Below are 14,550 nucleotides of genomic sequence, written 5' to 3'. Positions count from 1 at the left end.
TTGCTTATTATTATTGTTGTTATTTTGAGATGGGGTCTCACTCTGCCACCCAGGCTGTAGTGAAGCGGCATGATCTTGGCTCACTGCAAACTCTACCTCCCAGGCTCAAGTGATCCACCTCAGCCTCCCGAGTTGCTGAGACCGCAGGTGCATGCCCCCACACCCAGCTAATTTTTTGTATTTTTGGTAGAGATAGGGTTTTGCCATGTTACCCAGGCTGGTCTCAAACTCCAGAGCTCAGGTGATCCCCTGCTTCCACCTCCCAAAACTGTTGGGATTAGAGGCATGAGCCACCATGCCTGGCCCTTGCTTATTCTTCTAGAGGATTTTTTAGCAAGCTCCTCTGACCTGTTGTGGGGGGGTATTAATGGATTTTTATTAAATCTGTGTAGATTGTGTTAATTGGAAAATGAATATTCTTACAGTACCTTTCCTATCGAAGAGTATCCTCTGTTTCTTTGGTTTTTCAAATCCTTTTTATGTCCCTCAGTAATATTTTATCGTTTTCTTCATAAAGGTCACACATATTTTTATTTAATTTATTCTTAAGTATTTAACGTTATTCTTGCCATGGTGAGCAGGATTCCTTTATCCTATTATTGTCAGGCATGGGCAAACCTTTCTATAAATGTCTTTGGTTTTAGGGGCCAGGTGATCTCAGTCACATGTTCTTCTTTGCTGTTGTTCACAATCCTTTAAACATGTAAAAACCATTTTTAGCAGGGACCTTAACAGAAACAGGCCAGATGGTGGCTAGCTAGCTGCTGATACAGATGCTTGTCGCTGGCATTTGGGAAATGTTTGATTCAATCACATCGAAAGAGGCTTGCTCATGTGTTTTGTAACTCGCTATGTAATTGTAGGTTCTCTGAGATTTTTCATATCTTTTGATGTAGTTATAATTTGGACTTTTCTAATACTTCCCTCATCTTTCTTGGTCGGTGTCCATCGATGGTGGTGACGTTGACACCCCCAACTTGTTCCTGACATCTGTTGTGTCACAGATAGGTTTTATGTAGTAAGATTATTAAACAAAACCACTCTTAACATTATACCACATGCCTTAAAAAAAATCATTTATCAGTCCACAAACGTTGGAGAACCTTTAATATATGTGCCAAGTTCAGCACCAGGGGTGGAGGTAAGATGGTGAGGCTGTGATACTGTTTCTTTCTGTTTCCCACAGCTCTCTGGCTAGGCAGACAGATAGACATGATCTTGCTTTGTTACAGTCATCTTTTAAAATTTTACCTTAATTTTTTTTGTACAGATGGGGTCTTGCTATCTTGCCCAGGTTGTTCTCAAAGTCCTGGCCTCAAGCAGTCCTTCTGCCTGGGTCTCCCAAAGTGTTGGGATTACAGATGTGAGCCATCACACTCAGCCCTCCACATGGTCCTCTGACATCATGATGAGGTGGTGATCAGAGGAAGTATTGATGGGAGTCACCCCAGTGAGAAGGGGTGAGATGAAGGGGGCTTATTTTGGAGGGATGGCATGAGCAGGGTCCTGAGAGATAGGAGAGGCCTGTGAGTAACCACAGTAGGGGCCATGAGGGACTGGGAAAGGGGGCCTGGATAGGCCCCATAGTCACCTCTTGTGAAGGAATTTGGGTGTCACTCTAAATTAGGAAGCCATCAAAGAGCATGGTAATTTTCTGTTGAAGCATCATGCTACTTACCATTTGGACAAGTGTTTAGAGCCATCGAGATGGAATGAGGGGCCCGGCACCGTGGCTCACGCCTGTAATCCCAGCATTGGGAGGCCAAGGTGGGCGGATCACCTGAAGTCGGGAGTTCGAGACCAGCCTGACTGGCCAACATCTACTAAAAATACAAAATTAGCTGGGCATGGTGGCGCATGCCTGTAATCCCAGCTACTCGAGACGCTGAGGCAGGAGAATTGCTTGAACCTGGGAGGTGGAGGTTGTGGTGAGCCGAGATCGCACCATTGCACTCCAGCCTGGGGAACAAGAGTGAAACTCTGTCTCAAAAAAAAAAAAAAAAAAAAAAAAAGATGGAATGAGGGCCAGGTGCAGTGGCTCATGCCTGTAATCCCTGCACTTTGGGAGGCTGAGGCAGGAGATTGCTTGAGCTCAGGAGCTCAAGACCACCCTGGGCAACATTGTGAAACCTCATCTCTACAAAAACTAGCCAGGTGTGGCACATGCCTGTAGTCCTAGCTACTCAGGAGGCTGAGGTGGGAGGATCACCTGAGCCTGGGAAGTCAAGGCTGCAGTGAACTGTGATCGCGCCACTGCACTCCAGCTTGGGCAACAGAGTGAGATCCTATCTCAAAAAAAAAAAAAAAAAGATGGAATGAGAACACAAGTTAAGTGGCTGTTGTGATGTTGATGAGAGACCATGGTGATGTGTGCTAGGGCGCAGCCATGCAGGTGAATAGAAGTGCATATGTTAGAGAGTTCCTAGTCCAAGGAGGGTGGGTATCAGCCCTGGAAAAGGAGCTTGAAGGTGATTCCTGCCCCTCAGTGCCCCCTCAAAAATCACAAGGAGGGCAAAATCACCAGCAAGTCTCACAGAGGCAGTGTGTATAGGCCAGCTGGCCTGGGCTGTGTTTGTCCAGGGAAAACAGCTGTAAGCTGAGCATTTAAAGGGCAGTTTTATGTCTTGTATAAACAGTGTAATGGCAGGTTCAGATTACTGATTCAAGTTTGAATCCTGTTCTACTGCCTATAGCTGTGTATCCTTTGGCAAGTTATTTTACTTCTCTGAAGCTCAGTTTCTACTTTTGTAGAGTTTGTGTGCAAACCAAGTAATATTATGCTTACTGGCCAGAAATAACTGTCATTTATTTAATAAGAGGTCAGAGAAGTGCCTGGCACACACCGACACTTAGCAACTGGAAAATTGCAGTTATTACTGCCATTGTCGCCATCATGATCTTCCATCCCTCTGCTCCTCCTTCCCCACTGTCGTGTATTAAGGCCAAGACAGCGAGTGGATTTGCTCATTCTCTTTCTCTCTTTTGCAAAGGGTAGGAAAAGGGGCAATGAGGGACCACGGGTTGGCACACACACTTTCCCCGGTGTCAAATTCCCGGGGAGATTTTGCTTCTTGTTTTAATACAGAAGTTAAACTCCACTCTTCCCTCACCTCTCCCCTTTTATCTGTTGCATTTTGCCGCTGGACCTTGGCATTTATACACACCACGCTCATCCTGTGTGGATAAACCCTCTGATCTCGGGTTGTCGCATACTTTCTGACCTTGAGAGTGTCTGCATCATCCTTGTGCACCGGGGTGTGGAATGCTCTGTCCTTTTGGGCTTTTTATGGCGTGTCCAAGGACACATTTCTTTGCTCACCCCTTCTTCGTTCTTCCTCTATGTACTGTCCCTGACGAAAGGTGCTCCCCTCTTCCTGAGCCCTGCAGTCGTCTTCCCTGACGCCTTTCTCAGAGCATCACTGCTCTGCGCTGTATGTGTCTCGTCCTCTCCTGTGCTCTTTCAGGTCTAAGGCTTCAGGATACTCCAGGCACTACTCTGGAAGAGGTGGGTGAAGTGCATTAGTGGTTCCCCCACTGTAGCTTATGAGGTTCAATTCAATGCGTGGTGGAGAAATGGAGCACAGAGTTACTTGCTGGAAGATATTCTTGTTGGGATGGAACTGTCTCTGTTCCTAGCGCTGGGGACGGTGGGGAGGGGTTTGCTGCTGCAGTGGATGTTCATGTCTGGAACACCAAGGTGAACTTAACCTAGGAGAGTAAATTTATTCTGCTTTAAAAAGTCCCATCAGTTTCCTTAGCCAGGCATGGTGGCTTGCACCTGTAGTCCCAGCTACGTGGGAGGCTGAGGCAGGATGATCGCTTGAGGCCAGGATTTTGAGACCAGCCTGGGCAACATAATGAGACCCCCTCTCTTTAAGAAAAAAAGTCCCATCATTTTCCCTAAAGTTGATATAGATAAGGGTGATTTGAAAGCTCTGCTGACATGCTAGATGTGGGACAAAGAGCTTATTGGTCCCTTGGAATGTGACTATATGGCATGTGGCCATGTAAAAATCTACCGGTATTTCACTATCCTCTTTGCCCGTTTTATTTTCTGAAAAAATAAACTTCTGGTGGTCTCAAGGCAGAGGTCCACTGTGGCTCCTTCAGGCAGATTTTATTTTTAGGTATGTTTATTTTCACTCTGGGTTTTTTGCAGATTTTGGGAAGATGATGGGTGGCAGTGGCTAACTCACAATGTAGAAGGCTGATGGATTTGGCTACACAAACATGATGACAACTCTGGCAGCTCAAAAGGTCATCCCCCAAATTCATAAACAAAAAGCGGGGATAAAATGTTTGCATCAAATACAACAAAGATTTAAAGGATTAATATCCTTAAAATGAAGCTCTGTAAACATTATAGAAAATAGGCAAAGGACATAAGGGGATAAACCACAAAAGAGGCTCTGTGGTTGCCAGCAGACATGAAAAACTCATGAATCAATGCATGGCAACATATCTGAAAAATTACCCACTTGCACAGATTTTTTATACATATATATATATATTTTTTTTTAACTTTAATTTTAATTTTTTTTTGAGATGGAGTCTCGCTCTGTCGCCTAGGCTGGAGTGCAGTGGTATGATCTCGGCTCACTGCAAGCTCCACCTCCCAGGTTCACGCCATTCTTCTGCCTCAGCCTCCCCAGTAGCTGGGACTACAGGTGCCCGCCACCATGCCCGGCTAATTTTTTTGTATTTTTAGTAGAGATGGGATTTCACCATGTTAGCCAGGATGGTCTCGATCTCCTGACCTCGTGATCCGCCTGCCTTGGCCTCCCAAAATGCTGGGATTACAGGCGTGAGCCACTGCGCCCGGCCTGCACAGATTTTATATATTAAGGGCTATCAGACTTTGCAGTGTTGTAGTGATCCCTGCGGTAGAGTTTCATATCCTTATTAAACAGCAGAGTTGTGATGAATGAATTAGGACCTGTAAGTGGCGGGGGCTGTGGCAGGGTGGTGGGACCCCTGAGGTGGTCTGGATGTGGCATTTTAGGCTCTGCATTCATTTCTCTCTGGATGCTGTAAACATCACTTTTTCCTCCAGTTTTTACTGTTAATGATAAGAAGTCTGATGTTAATATTATCTTTCCTTTGTCAGTAAGCTGCTTGTGTTGGTATGGTTTCTTTTTTTTTTTTTTTTTTGAGACGGAGGAGTCTCGCTCTGTCGCCCAGGCTGGAGTGCAGTGGCGCGATCTCGGCTCACTGCAAACTCCGCCTCCTGGGTTCACGCCATTCTCCTGCCTCAGCCTCCCAAATAGCTGGGACTACAGGTGCCTGCCACCACGCCCAGCTAATTTTTTGTATATTTAGTAGAGACAGGGTTTCACTGTGAGCCAGGATGGTCTCGATCTCCTGACCTTGTGATCTGCCCACCTCCGCCTCCCAAAGTGCTGGGATTACAGGCATGAGCCACCGCGCCCTGCCTTGGTTTTTTTCTGACAAGAAGTTTCAAGATTTTTTTTTTTTTTTAGACAGAGTCTCACTCTTTTGCCCAGGCTGGAGTACAATGGCGCAATCTTGGCTCACTGCAACGTCCGGCTCCCAGGTTCGAGTGATCCTCCTGCCTCAGCTTCCCGAGTAGCTGGGATTACAGGCGCCTGCCACCACGCCTGGCTAATTTTTGTATTTTTTAGTAGAGACGGGGTTTCACCGTGCTGGCCAGGCTGGTCTTGAACTCCCGACCTCAGGTGATCCACCCACCTCAGCCTCTCAAACTGCTGGGATTACAGGCGTGAGCTACCACACCTGGCCAGAAAATTCTTTTTATAATGACCAAGCTGGAGTAAGTCCCATAGACGTGCTTCTGTGTGGGCTTTGCTGTCTCTGCTATATGCATGTTCCGAGTGTATCCCTTGGAGGACCTGATCTTGTCCTTAGGATTAACATGGCACATCTGGGATGCCATCCTTGGGAGGAGGGAAGTGTCTTTAAATGAAGATTTCTCAATCTCAGCCCTCCTGAAATCTTGGTGTGGGATCTGTCCTGTGCTTTGAAGGATGTTCAGCAGCACACCTGGCCTCTATGTACTAGATGTTAATAGCTTTCCCCGAGTTGTGATGGCCAAAGACATCTCCAGACATTGCCAGATGTCCCCTGCAGGGCAAAATTACTCTGGATTGAGAACCACTGCTTTAAACGAACGTGGATAGCACGTGAATGAAAACGCAAATGTGCATGAATATGCAAACAAGAACGACCACCCCGGAAGAATTTGATGTGTGTACCTAGCTCTCCATATTCCACTCATGGAACTTCATGTTCTGGCAGCAGTTTCTTTGTTTTCGTTTTTGGCCTTCTGATTTCTGAACTCTAAAATTTGTGTAATTCTTTCTCTTTTTTATTTCTTTACATTTTGTTTTTCCCCTGGCTCATCCAAAGTGTTTATTGAATGAAGTGTCCCATGAAGAGTTCCTCAAACAGCAAGTTCTGTACTTGTATTTCCAAACTTATTGCAGGCCTGTCCTCACATTTGCAGGGCAGCTTGGTTGGATTCTTTATTCCTAGTGGGAAGATAATTGGTGGTAAGATCTGATGTCACCCTAATTGGAGTACCAGGGGATGCGCTCTGCCCTTCCCACCCTTACCTGTTTGCATTATCTTTTTCTTTATAAAAATTCAGGCATAGCTAGGCATATTTCATTGTATGTATGCCATTCCTTGGAGGGATCCTCTGTGCCCTCTCATTTTTTTTTGCTTTTGAGACTGAATTTCACTTACTCTATCATCCGGGCTAGAGTGCAGTGATGCGATCTTGGCTCACTGCAACCTCCGCCTTCCAGGTTCAAGTGATTCTCCTGCCTCAGCCTCCCGAGTAGCTGGGACTACAGGCGTGCATCACCACTCCTGGCTGATTTTTGTATTATTATTATTTTTTTTTAGTAGAGACGGGGTTTCACTATGTTGGCCAGGCTGGTCTCAAACTCCTGACCTCAAGTGATCCACCTATCTCCCAAAATCTTAGCTTCCCAAAGTGCTGGGAGTATAGGTATGAGCCACTGCGCCTGGCAACCTCCTCTTTTTACTGCTTTTGAGTATCTTCCCCTGCTTTTAATTGGGCACATGTAGGGAATTTAGAATTATTTTAATGCCCATCTAATCATGATTAATTGGCTGTATCTGCATTGCCCAGTATAGTAGCCACAAGCTACAAGTATCTTAAATTTCTATTTAAATTAGATACAATTAAAATTCAGTTACTCATTTGCACTAAGCACATTTCAGGTTCTCAGTAGCCACATGACTCTGTTGGATAGGACAGATATATAACATCTCCCTCATTGCAGAAAGTTCTATTAGGTAGTGCTGGGTTATGAGATATAAACCATATGCATATCAAAGAAGTACCTTAGCTATTTTTTTTCTCCCTAGTATTGTGATATTTTTGATAGTTTGGTTTAGTGGTCCCCCTCTCTAGTGGGCAATTCAGAATCAGTAGGTGACTATAAATAAAGAAGGGGTTGGGTGCCTGAAAACTGTAATTAGGTAAAGTATTTTTTGGATGCTTGGGTATAATGTGTAGTGTGACTTTTTTACTGTGCAAGAAACTCAGTGACTGCATGGCCTGTGTTGTTTTCATGCTTTGGGGTGATTTGGCTGTGCTCTTCTTTTCTAGGTGCTAAGAGATGCCGTTTGCAGGCCTCATCTCTGCTTGAGAATCGGGGGCTCCAGGCACTAGAAGAGCCGGCTGATCCTGGGCTCCTAGCTTGAATAAGCCTTCACTTCCAGCTGCTCTCCAACGGCTGTGTAAACTACTCGTTTCTCTTAATGATGGGTATTGGTAAGAATACCACATCCAAATCGATGGAGGCTGGAAGTTCAACAGAAGGCAAATACGAAGACGAGGCAAAGCACCCAGCTTTCTTCACTCTTCCGGTAATCATATTCCCCATCTTCCTTTCTTAAATCTCTTGAAAGTAGTTTCCGTATGGAATCAACATAGGATTGGCTTTAATGCTCATGTTTTCAGTGAAGGTTAAGGCATTTGCAAACCAAATACTTTATATGTGAGATAGTCTTTGGGCTAACTCTTGGGTTTTAGCTGTGCTCTCAGCCTGGAGTCATCTGCTGGGATTAACTCCAGGAAGGAAGTATGCATTGCTGTTAACATTTTAAATCTAGCCCAGTGCTTACTGTGTCCTGGAGGATGTTGAAGACTTAATTTTATCTTCAAAAATGTACTCTTAGGAAATAATGTGCAACCCAACATCACACTCATATTGCAAGCTGGGAGGATGAATGACTTACTGCTTGGAACCCCACTGTCCATATGTATTATGGCAGCAGTGTCCAGCGTAGAGGTAGTTTTATCCAAATAAGTGATAGCAGTCAGATAAGGCTGATTACACACATTCATTTATATTCAGTAAGAACATTTTTTTCCCAGATGTAGGACGATGACTTGATTTGTATAAAGTTACCTATAATGTGTTGGTTTAAAAACAGAAAAAGGCTCTTTAGAGAGGTCTTGCCTCAAGATGTTTTCCTCTTAATACTGGAGATGTGGTTAATGGCAAGAATAGTATTCCAGGATTTTTTTCTTTCCTTTTTTCTTTTTTTTGAGACAAGGCCTCGCTCTGTTGCCCAGGCTGGAGTGCAGTGGCACCCTTAAAGCTCACTGCAGCCTTGACTTCCCAGGCTTGAACTATCTTCCCATCTCAGTCTCCCGAGTAGCTAGGACTATAGGTGTGTGCAGCCTGTAGTCTACCACAGCTGGCTAATTTTTTCTACTTTTTGTAGAGATGGGGTCTCACTGTGTTGCGTAGTCTGGTCTTGAACTCCGGGGCTCAAGTGATGCTCTCGCCTCAGCCTCCTAAAGCACTGGGATTATAAGCATGAGCCACCACACCTGGCTTCAAGAGTAGTTATTATTATCAATGTTGCATCTGAAACTATTGGCATGCCCCATGGCCTGATGATAAAGGGACTCAACAGTAAGACATTTGAGGGTAGATGGATCTACAGAGGTGTCAGTATTATTTTTTAAGACTGGGTCTCACTGTGTCACCCGAGTTGGAATGCAGTGGCACAATTAAGACTCACTGTAGCCTTGACCTCCTGGGCTCAGGCAGTCCTCCCACCACAGCCTCCCAAGTAGCTGGGACCACAGATGCCTGCCACCATGCTCAGCTAATATTTTTTATTACTTTTGTAGAGACAGGGTCTCCCTGTGTTGCCCAGGCTGGTTTTGAACTTGAGAGCTTGAGCTCAAGCAATCCTCCGGCCTTGGAGGATTCTTTTTTTTTTTTTTTTCTTAAAAAAATAACAGTTATTTTAAGAAAAATATATTTTAAGAAAAAAATAAAAGTTATTTTAAGAAAATAACTTTTCTTAAAAAAAAAAAAAAAAGAGACTGAGTCTCACTCTTGCCTATGCTGGAGGGCAGTCGTACAATCATAATGGAGCTTTGAATTCCAGGGCTTAAGCCAACTGACTTAGACTCTTGAGTAGCTGGTATTATGGATGCATGCCACCAACCCTGACTTGAACATGGCATCTTTTTTTTGAGACCATCTTGCTCTGTCACCCATGCTGGAGTGCAGTGGCACCATCTTGGCTCACTGCAACCTCTGCCTCCCAAGTTCAAGCGATTCTCCCGCCTCAGCCTCCCAAGTAGCTGGGACTACAGGCATGTGCCACCATGCCCAGCTAATTTTTGTATTTTTAGTAGAGATGGGGTTTTGCCATATTGGCCAGGCTGGTCTCGAACTCCTGACCTCAGGTGATCCACCTGCCTTGGCCTCCCAAAATGCTGGGATTACAGGTGTGAGCCACTGTGCCCAGCTGAACATGGCATTTTTTAAGTACATTGATTGACTGCTTTCGTTCACACTTTATTCGTTTATTTTTTTAAATTGTATTAATTCTCAGATTGCTGTTTAACTAATTTTACAACTGGCATTACCATTTTCTTTTTTCCTATAATGAAAAATTTTGAAACTGGATTTTCTTCACTGTTGAAAGCTTAAGGTTGACACAGATTTTCTAGGGGAAGAGGCATCAGTCCAGTTGTTCAAGATTGAATTAGATGAACTTGAAGAGTGAATGGGAAGGTTTCATGCATGGGGGTTGCCTCGTCTCTTTGGTGGCTTTATTTTATCTTACAGCCCAGGAGATGATTCACTCTCACTTCCCTTCACTTTCGGGACAAGAACTTGAACATGTCTCAACCACCTGCCTTGTCATTATGGTCCAGAATTTAAGATTTATTTATTCTAGGTTAAACTTGTAGTATTTTATCATTAGCAGTTGAATTCATCATTGTATGTTGTCAGCTTCCTCATTCCTTGTTGTTTCTTGCGTTCTTCTTCTTCCCTCTTAGTTTGCTTTTCATTTAAGATACACTGATGGTCTGTGGATGGTCACCATCTTAGTCTTTGTACATCTGGAAATAATTGTAGCTTGCCCTCCACTATTACACAGACTTCTGTGAATGATACGGCCCAGCCTTCCAGCCTGTCCTCATTTCTCTTTAGCTGCTTTCTCTAATGATTTGGGTATCCTCTTCCAGCACTGCCTTCTGGATGAGTCCTTCAGTATTTTCCGGTTTACTTATTTTTTGTATACAGTCATGTATTTGTGTTGAATTTTTATTGCAATAATTATACTTCTTCTAAAATTTTTATTTGGTTAACTTCTGCCTATTTTTGGTCCTTAATTTCTTATATATATGTGTTTCTTTTAAATGTGACTTCATTTAAATCATTGGGAACCCTGATATACTATATGAAGTCCCTCCCTAGTTCTCTTTCCATCTGGAATCTTCCAGGAATTTCATCTCTTTCTCTGTGCTTCTGTGGGGTTTGTGTCTTCTCATTATGGATCCAGTCCAGAGGCAGACCCTAGGGTGGAGCCCTCGTTGTCTTCCCCAGGGTTGCCAACCATGGCATGGAAGAGTGGGGAAGCCTGCCTGGCCTGGTTCAGCCCCCACCTTGTTCCCCTGCTGGAGCCGAGGCTGCCTGGCTTAGGGCTTCCAGGCTCAGCCCAGCAGGTCCCAGTGTCAGCCCCATTTTTTTCCATAAGTGTTTTTTTTTTTTCTTTTTCTTTTCTTTTTTTTTTTACACAGGGTCTCATTCTGTTGCCCAGGCTGGAGTGCAGTGGAGCAATCACAGCTCACTGCAGTCTCGACCTCCTTGGCTCAGGTGATCCTCCCACCTCAGCCTCCTGAGTAGTTAGGACTGCAGGTACGTGCTACTGGGCCTGGCTACATTTTTGTGTATATATATATTTTTTAAATTTAGAGATGGCATTTCTGCATGTTGCCAGGCTAGTCTGGAACTCCTGAGATCAAGTGACCCACCTGTCTCAGCCTCCCAAAGTGTTGGGATTACAGGCGTGAGCCACCGTGCCCAGCCCATACATGTTTCTTGCGTATGGAAATGTTTGTCTTTTTAAGCTTGCCTATTTTGAGGTTTTTCCCTCTATCCCTGTTACATTTTTTAGGGCAGGGTTGGGAAGGAATACTGCTCACAGCATTAATTTCCAGATCCAACCTAAGTAGGAGTCCCTGTGAGAGCATGGGAGCTGGGAATGTGGACGTAAGCCATAGTTGGGTGTAAATATGATGTTAATTATAAAGTTGATTTAACAATAGAGCCATTTAATTAAGGATGTTATGGAATTTTTATCCCAGTCTAGGGCTATAAAAGGAAGCCTTAAAAGGGGAAGAAAATAGTTTTTAAAATTATGCTAAATTGAACTACAAAGAGTAGGAATAGAGCTGGAATCATGGGATGGAGCTGCTGGGAGGAGAGAAATGCCAAGGATAGAGATGGCAGAGAGTCCAAACATGAGCTCCCAGGATGATTTGGTGTCAGGGATGCCAAGATGAACCTTAGTCTGAACTCCCAAAGCTCAAGATAAAGTAGATTACATAAAAGAAGGAAAACACGAAAACAAAACCTCATCAAAGAATGTTTACAAAGGAATAGTTTGTGGGATGGAGTTTTGGGTTGTGGATAGTTTTGTTAGAAAACATGTTATAGGCTGGGTGCGGATGCTCAGGCCTGTAATCTCAGCACTCTGGGAGGCCAAGGTGGGAGGATCACTTGCAGCCAGGAGTTCAAGACCAGCCATGGCAACATAGCGAGACCCTCATTCATACCAAAAATTTAAAAATTAGCTGGACGTGGTGGTGCATGCCTGTAGTCCTACCTACTTGGGAGACTGAGATGGGAGGATTCTTTGAGCCCAGAGGTTCGAGGCTGCAGTGAGTTAGCAGTTGTGTCATTGCATGCCATCCTTGGTGACAGAGCAAGACCCTGTTTCCAAAATATATATAAAATAAGAACAGGAACACAGTACTGCCCGTATTTAATCACTAGTGAAATTGCTACCCTAAGTCAGCTTTTAAAGTAGAAGACCATTTTGAATGATTTGCCCATTGACAGGGAAAAAGTGAGGGGACTAAGTTACAGTGGGTCGCTTCCCATTGCCTGATGGATGGGATTAGTGTGGGGGCAGCTGGTTGGAGGCAGGGGCAGTGGGGTAGCACAGGAAGAATTGATGGGTCTGGGAGATACCAAAGGCATGGGAATAGTAAGAACAGAGGTGAGGCTGATAGAAGAGATGATAGGAGGTTTTGAGGGCCAAAGAAGGAGATGTTTCGGATTCTCATCAAGATTTTATACAGAAGAACCTGATTGGGTATATGTTGGCTTTGGAGAAAATATGAAGTCTAGGGAAAACCACAAGTTTGGAGGGTGGGGAAGATGGAAGATGATGGGTTTTATTTGAGAAGTTGTAGATTTGAACTGCGGTGCTCCTAGAGCCTTCAGGCAGCGGGGGTGTGGGACTTGACACACACAGAGATCAGGAGAGCCGTAAAGACTCACTGTGATGGCTCATGTGGGTGGTGACTGACCCGTGTGAGAGGGTGCTGCTGCGAGGCAGAGCTGGCAGAGGAAGATAGGGTTGAGGGTCTCACCGTTGGATATACCCACACGTGAGTGACTGGGAGGATCATGCCAGGACATTGCTGCATGCTAGTGCCTTGTTTCATTCTGGCCTTTGCAAATGTAAATATTGAAGAATAGCCAGCATGGCAGCTCTGGGTTTTATCTTTTTGTCTGGATCTGTACTGTCCAGCATCATGGCTGCTAGTCACATGTGACGTTTACATTTAAATTAAATACTATTCAATAAAACCTGAAATTCACTTCGTTGGTTGCACTCGTCAAGTACTCCATAGCCACACGTGGCTAGTGGCTAGCCCATCTCTGCTTGCTGGTTAGGGCCTTGCGAGGCTGAAATGTTGGCTCTTATTTTCTCATTTGCCTCAGAATCCAAAGCTGGGCTTTAGGCTGTCAGCTGTTAAGGCATCTAGAGAAAGGTGTGCTGGAGTGCAGCGTGGTTGGGCACCAGTAACCAAATCTGGCCGTTCCTGAGAACCAGGCTTGTGGGGTGTCTCCTGGAAAGGGAGGTGGGGTGTGTGGCTGATAAGGATCTTATCTTTAGAGATTCTCTTAGGCATCCTGTGTTGGATGAGTGCTTCCCAGATCTTTAAACAAAATAAAACAAAACACCCACACAAACATTTTACAAAGAAAAAGAACAAATCCATACTTAGAAGTAGAATGTCCACTAGGTCAAAGTAAGAACAAGAGACGTGCCAGGCCCCAGGACTCATGGAAATTAGATCATGTGGTCAGAGTTGATATCAAATAGGGGGAACATAGCAAAAGATCTTCTTCTTATCCCACAGGACTCTAGTTAGGCAAATTCTTATGTTTTAAAGCCAGCTAGGAAATGCGTAAATAGGGGTGAATGCCCATGGCAAGAAACAGGAATCAGGAAAAAAAAAAAAAAAAAAAAAATTCTGATGAACGATCGTACCCTAGGGACATTGATCCCAAAGTACAGACAGGAAGCACGGCCAGAAAAAGGCTGTGTGTTTGCTCAGCAGTTCTTGGACCACCTAAACCTGGAAGCCCAGTTAACAGCCCAAACTTCCTGTTGGCACAGGCACGGCTGTGACACACACAGTCTGTTGTTTCAGTGCGTCATCATTCAGAGTCAGGGAAAGCGTTTAAGCTTCCTTAAGCTTTTATTTCTTTTAACAGCCTTTGTGAGAATATTTGGGTATCAAGAGTAGATTATTCTGTCTGGAGATATTAGCGGCATGGACCGAGGAGTAACTTTATGAGGTTCAGTCTTACCAGAGAATGGGAGAAATACTCCTGGGTGTTCATAAGAACCGACCACTTCTCATCTTACCTTGGTGTGTGTTCTTCAGAACATGTAATGGGAAGAGCCCACAGCCTCACGTTCCTCCATTGATTAAATGTGTCTGGTGCACATACCTGGTAACCAGCTGCTTACAGCCCAGTGGGGGACATATGGCAAGACAGCCAGCATACCATCAGTGTTAGGGTTTCAATTCCGCACGGGTGCTGTGATAGTGTCCACGTGAGACCCTTGCCCAGTCGTGTTGTAGGGTAGGCCTTGCCGGTCAGATGAAGGTTCCCAGGGGAGATAACATGGAACTCCTAAAACATGTCTAGGTATAGTAGGTCAAGAGGAGGGAGACCGAAGGCCTCTCAGCTG

The 14,550-nt window shown here is 44.6% G+C and overlaps 1 protein-coding gene across 9 annotated transcripts in view; it reads left to right on the top strand.

Moving 5' to 3' along the window:
* The window catches only part of SLC23A2 (solute carrier family 23 member 2), a 215,885-nt gene that overhangs the window by 127,533 nt on the left and 73,802 nt on the right, over positions 1 to 14,550 (top strand). For all 9 annotated transcript variants that reach the window (XM_055104516.2, XM_057300790.2, XM_034947319.3 and 6 more), the window contains one exon: positions 7,622 to 7,881. In XM_055104516.2, coding sequence (XP_054960491.1) covers positions 7,774 to 7,881 — 108 coding nt within the window. In that variant the 5' untranslated portion in view covers positions 7,622 to 7,773. The remainder of the gene's footprint in view (positions 1 to 7,621; positions 7,882 to 14,550) is intronic.

This window comes from Pan paniscus, chromosome 21 (assembly GCF_029289425.2).
Source record: "Pan paniscus chromosome 21, NHGRI_mPanPan1-v2.0_pri, whole genome shotgun sequence".
NCBI lineage: Eukaryota > Metazoa > Chordata > Mammalia > Primates > Hominidae > Pan > Pan paniscus.
This window is presented reverse-complemented; position numbering and strand designations above follow the sequence as displayed.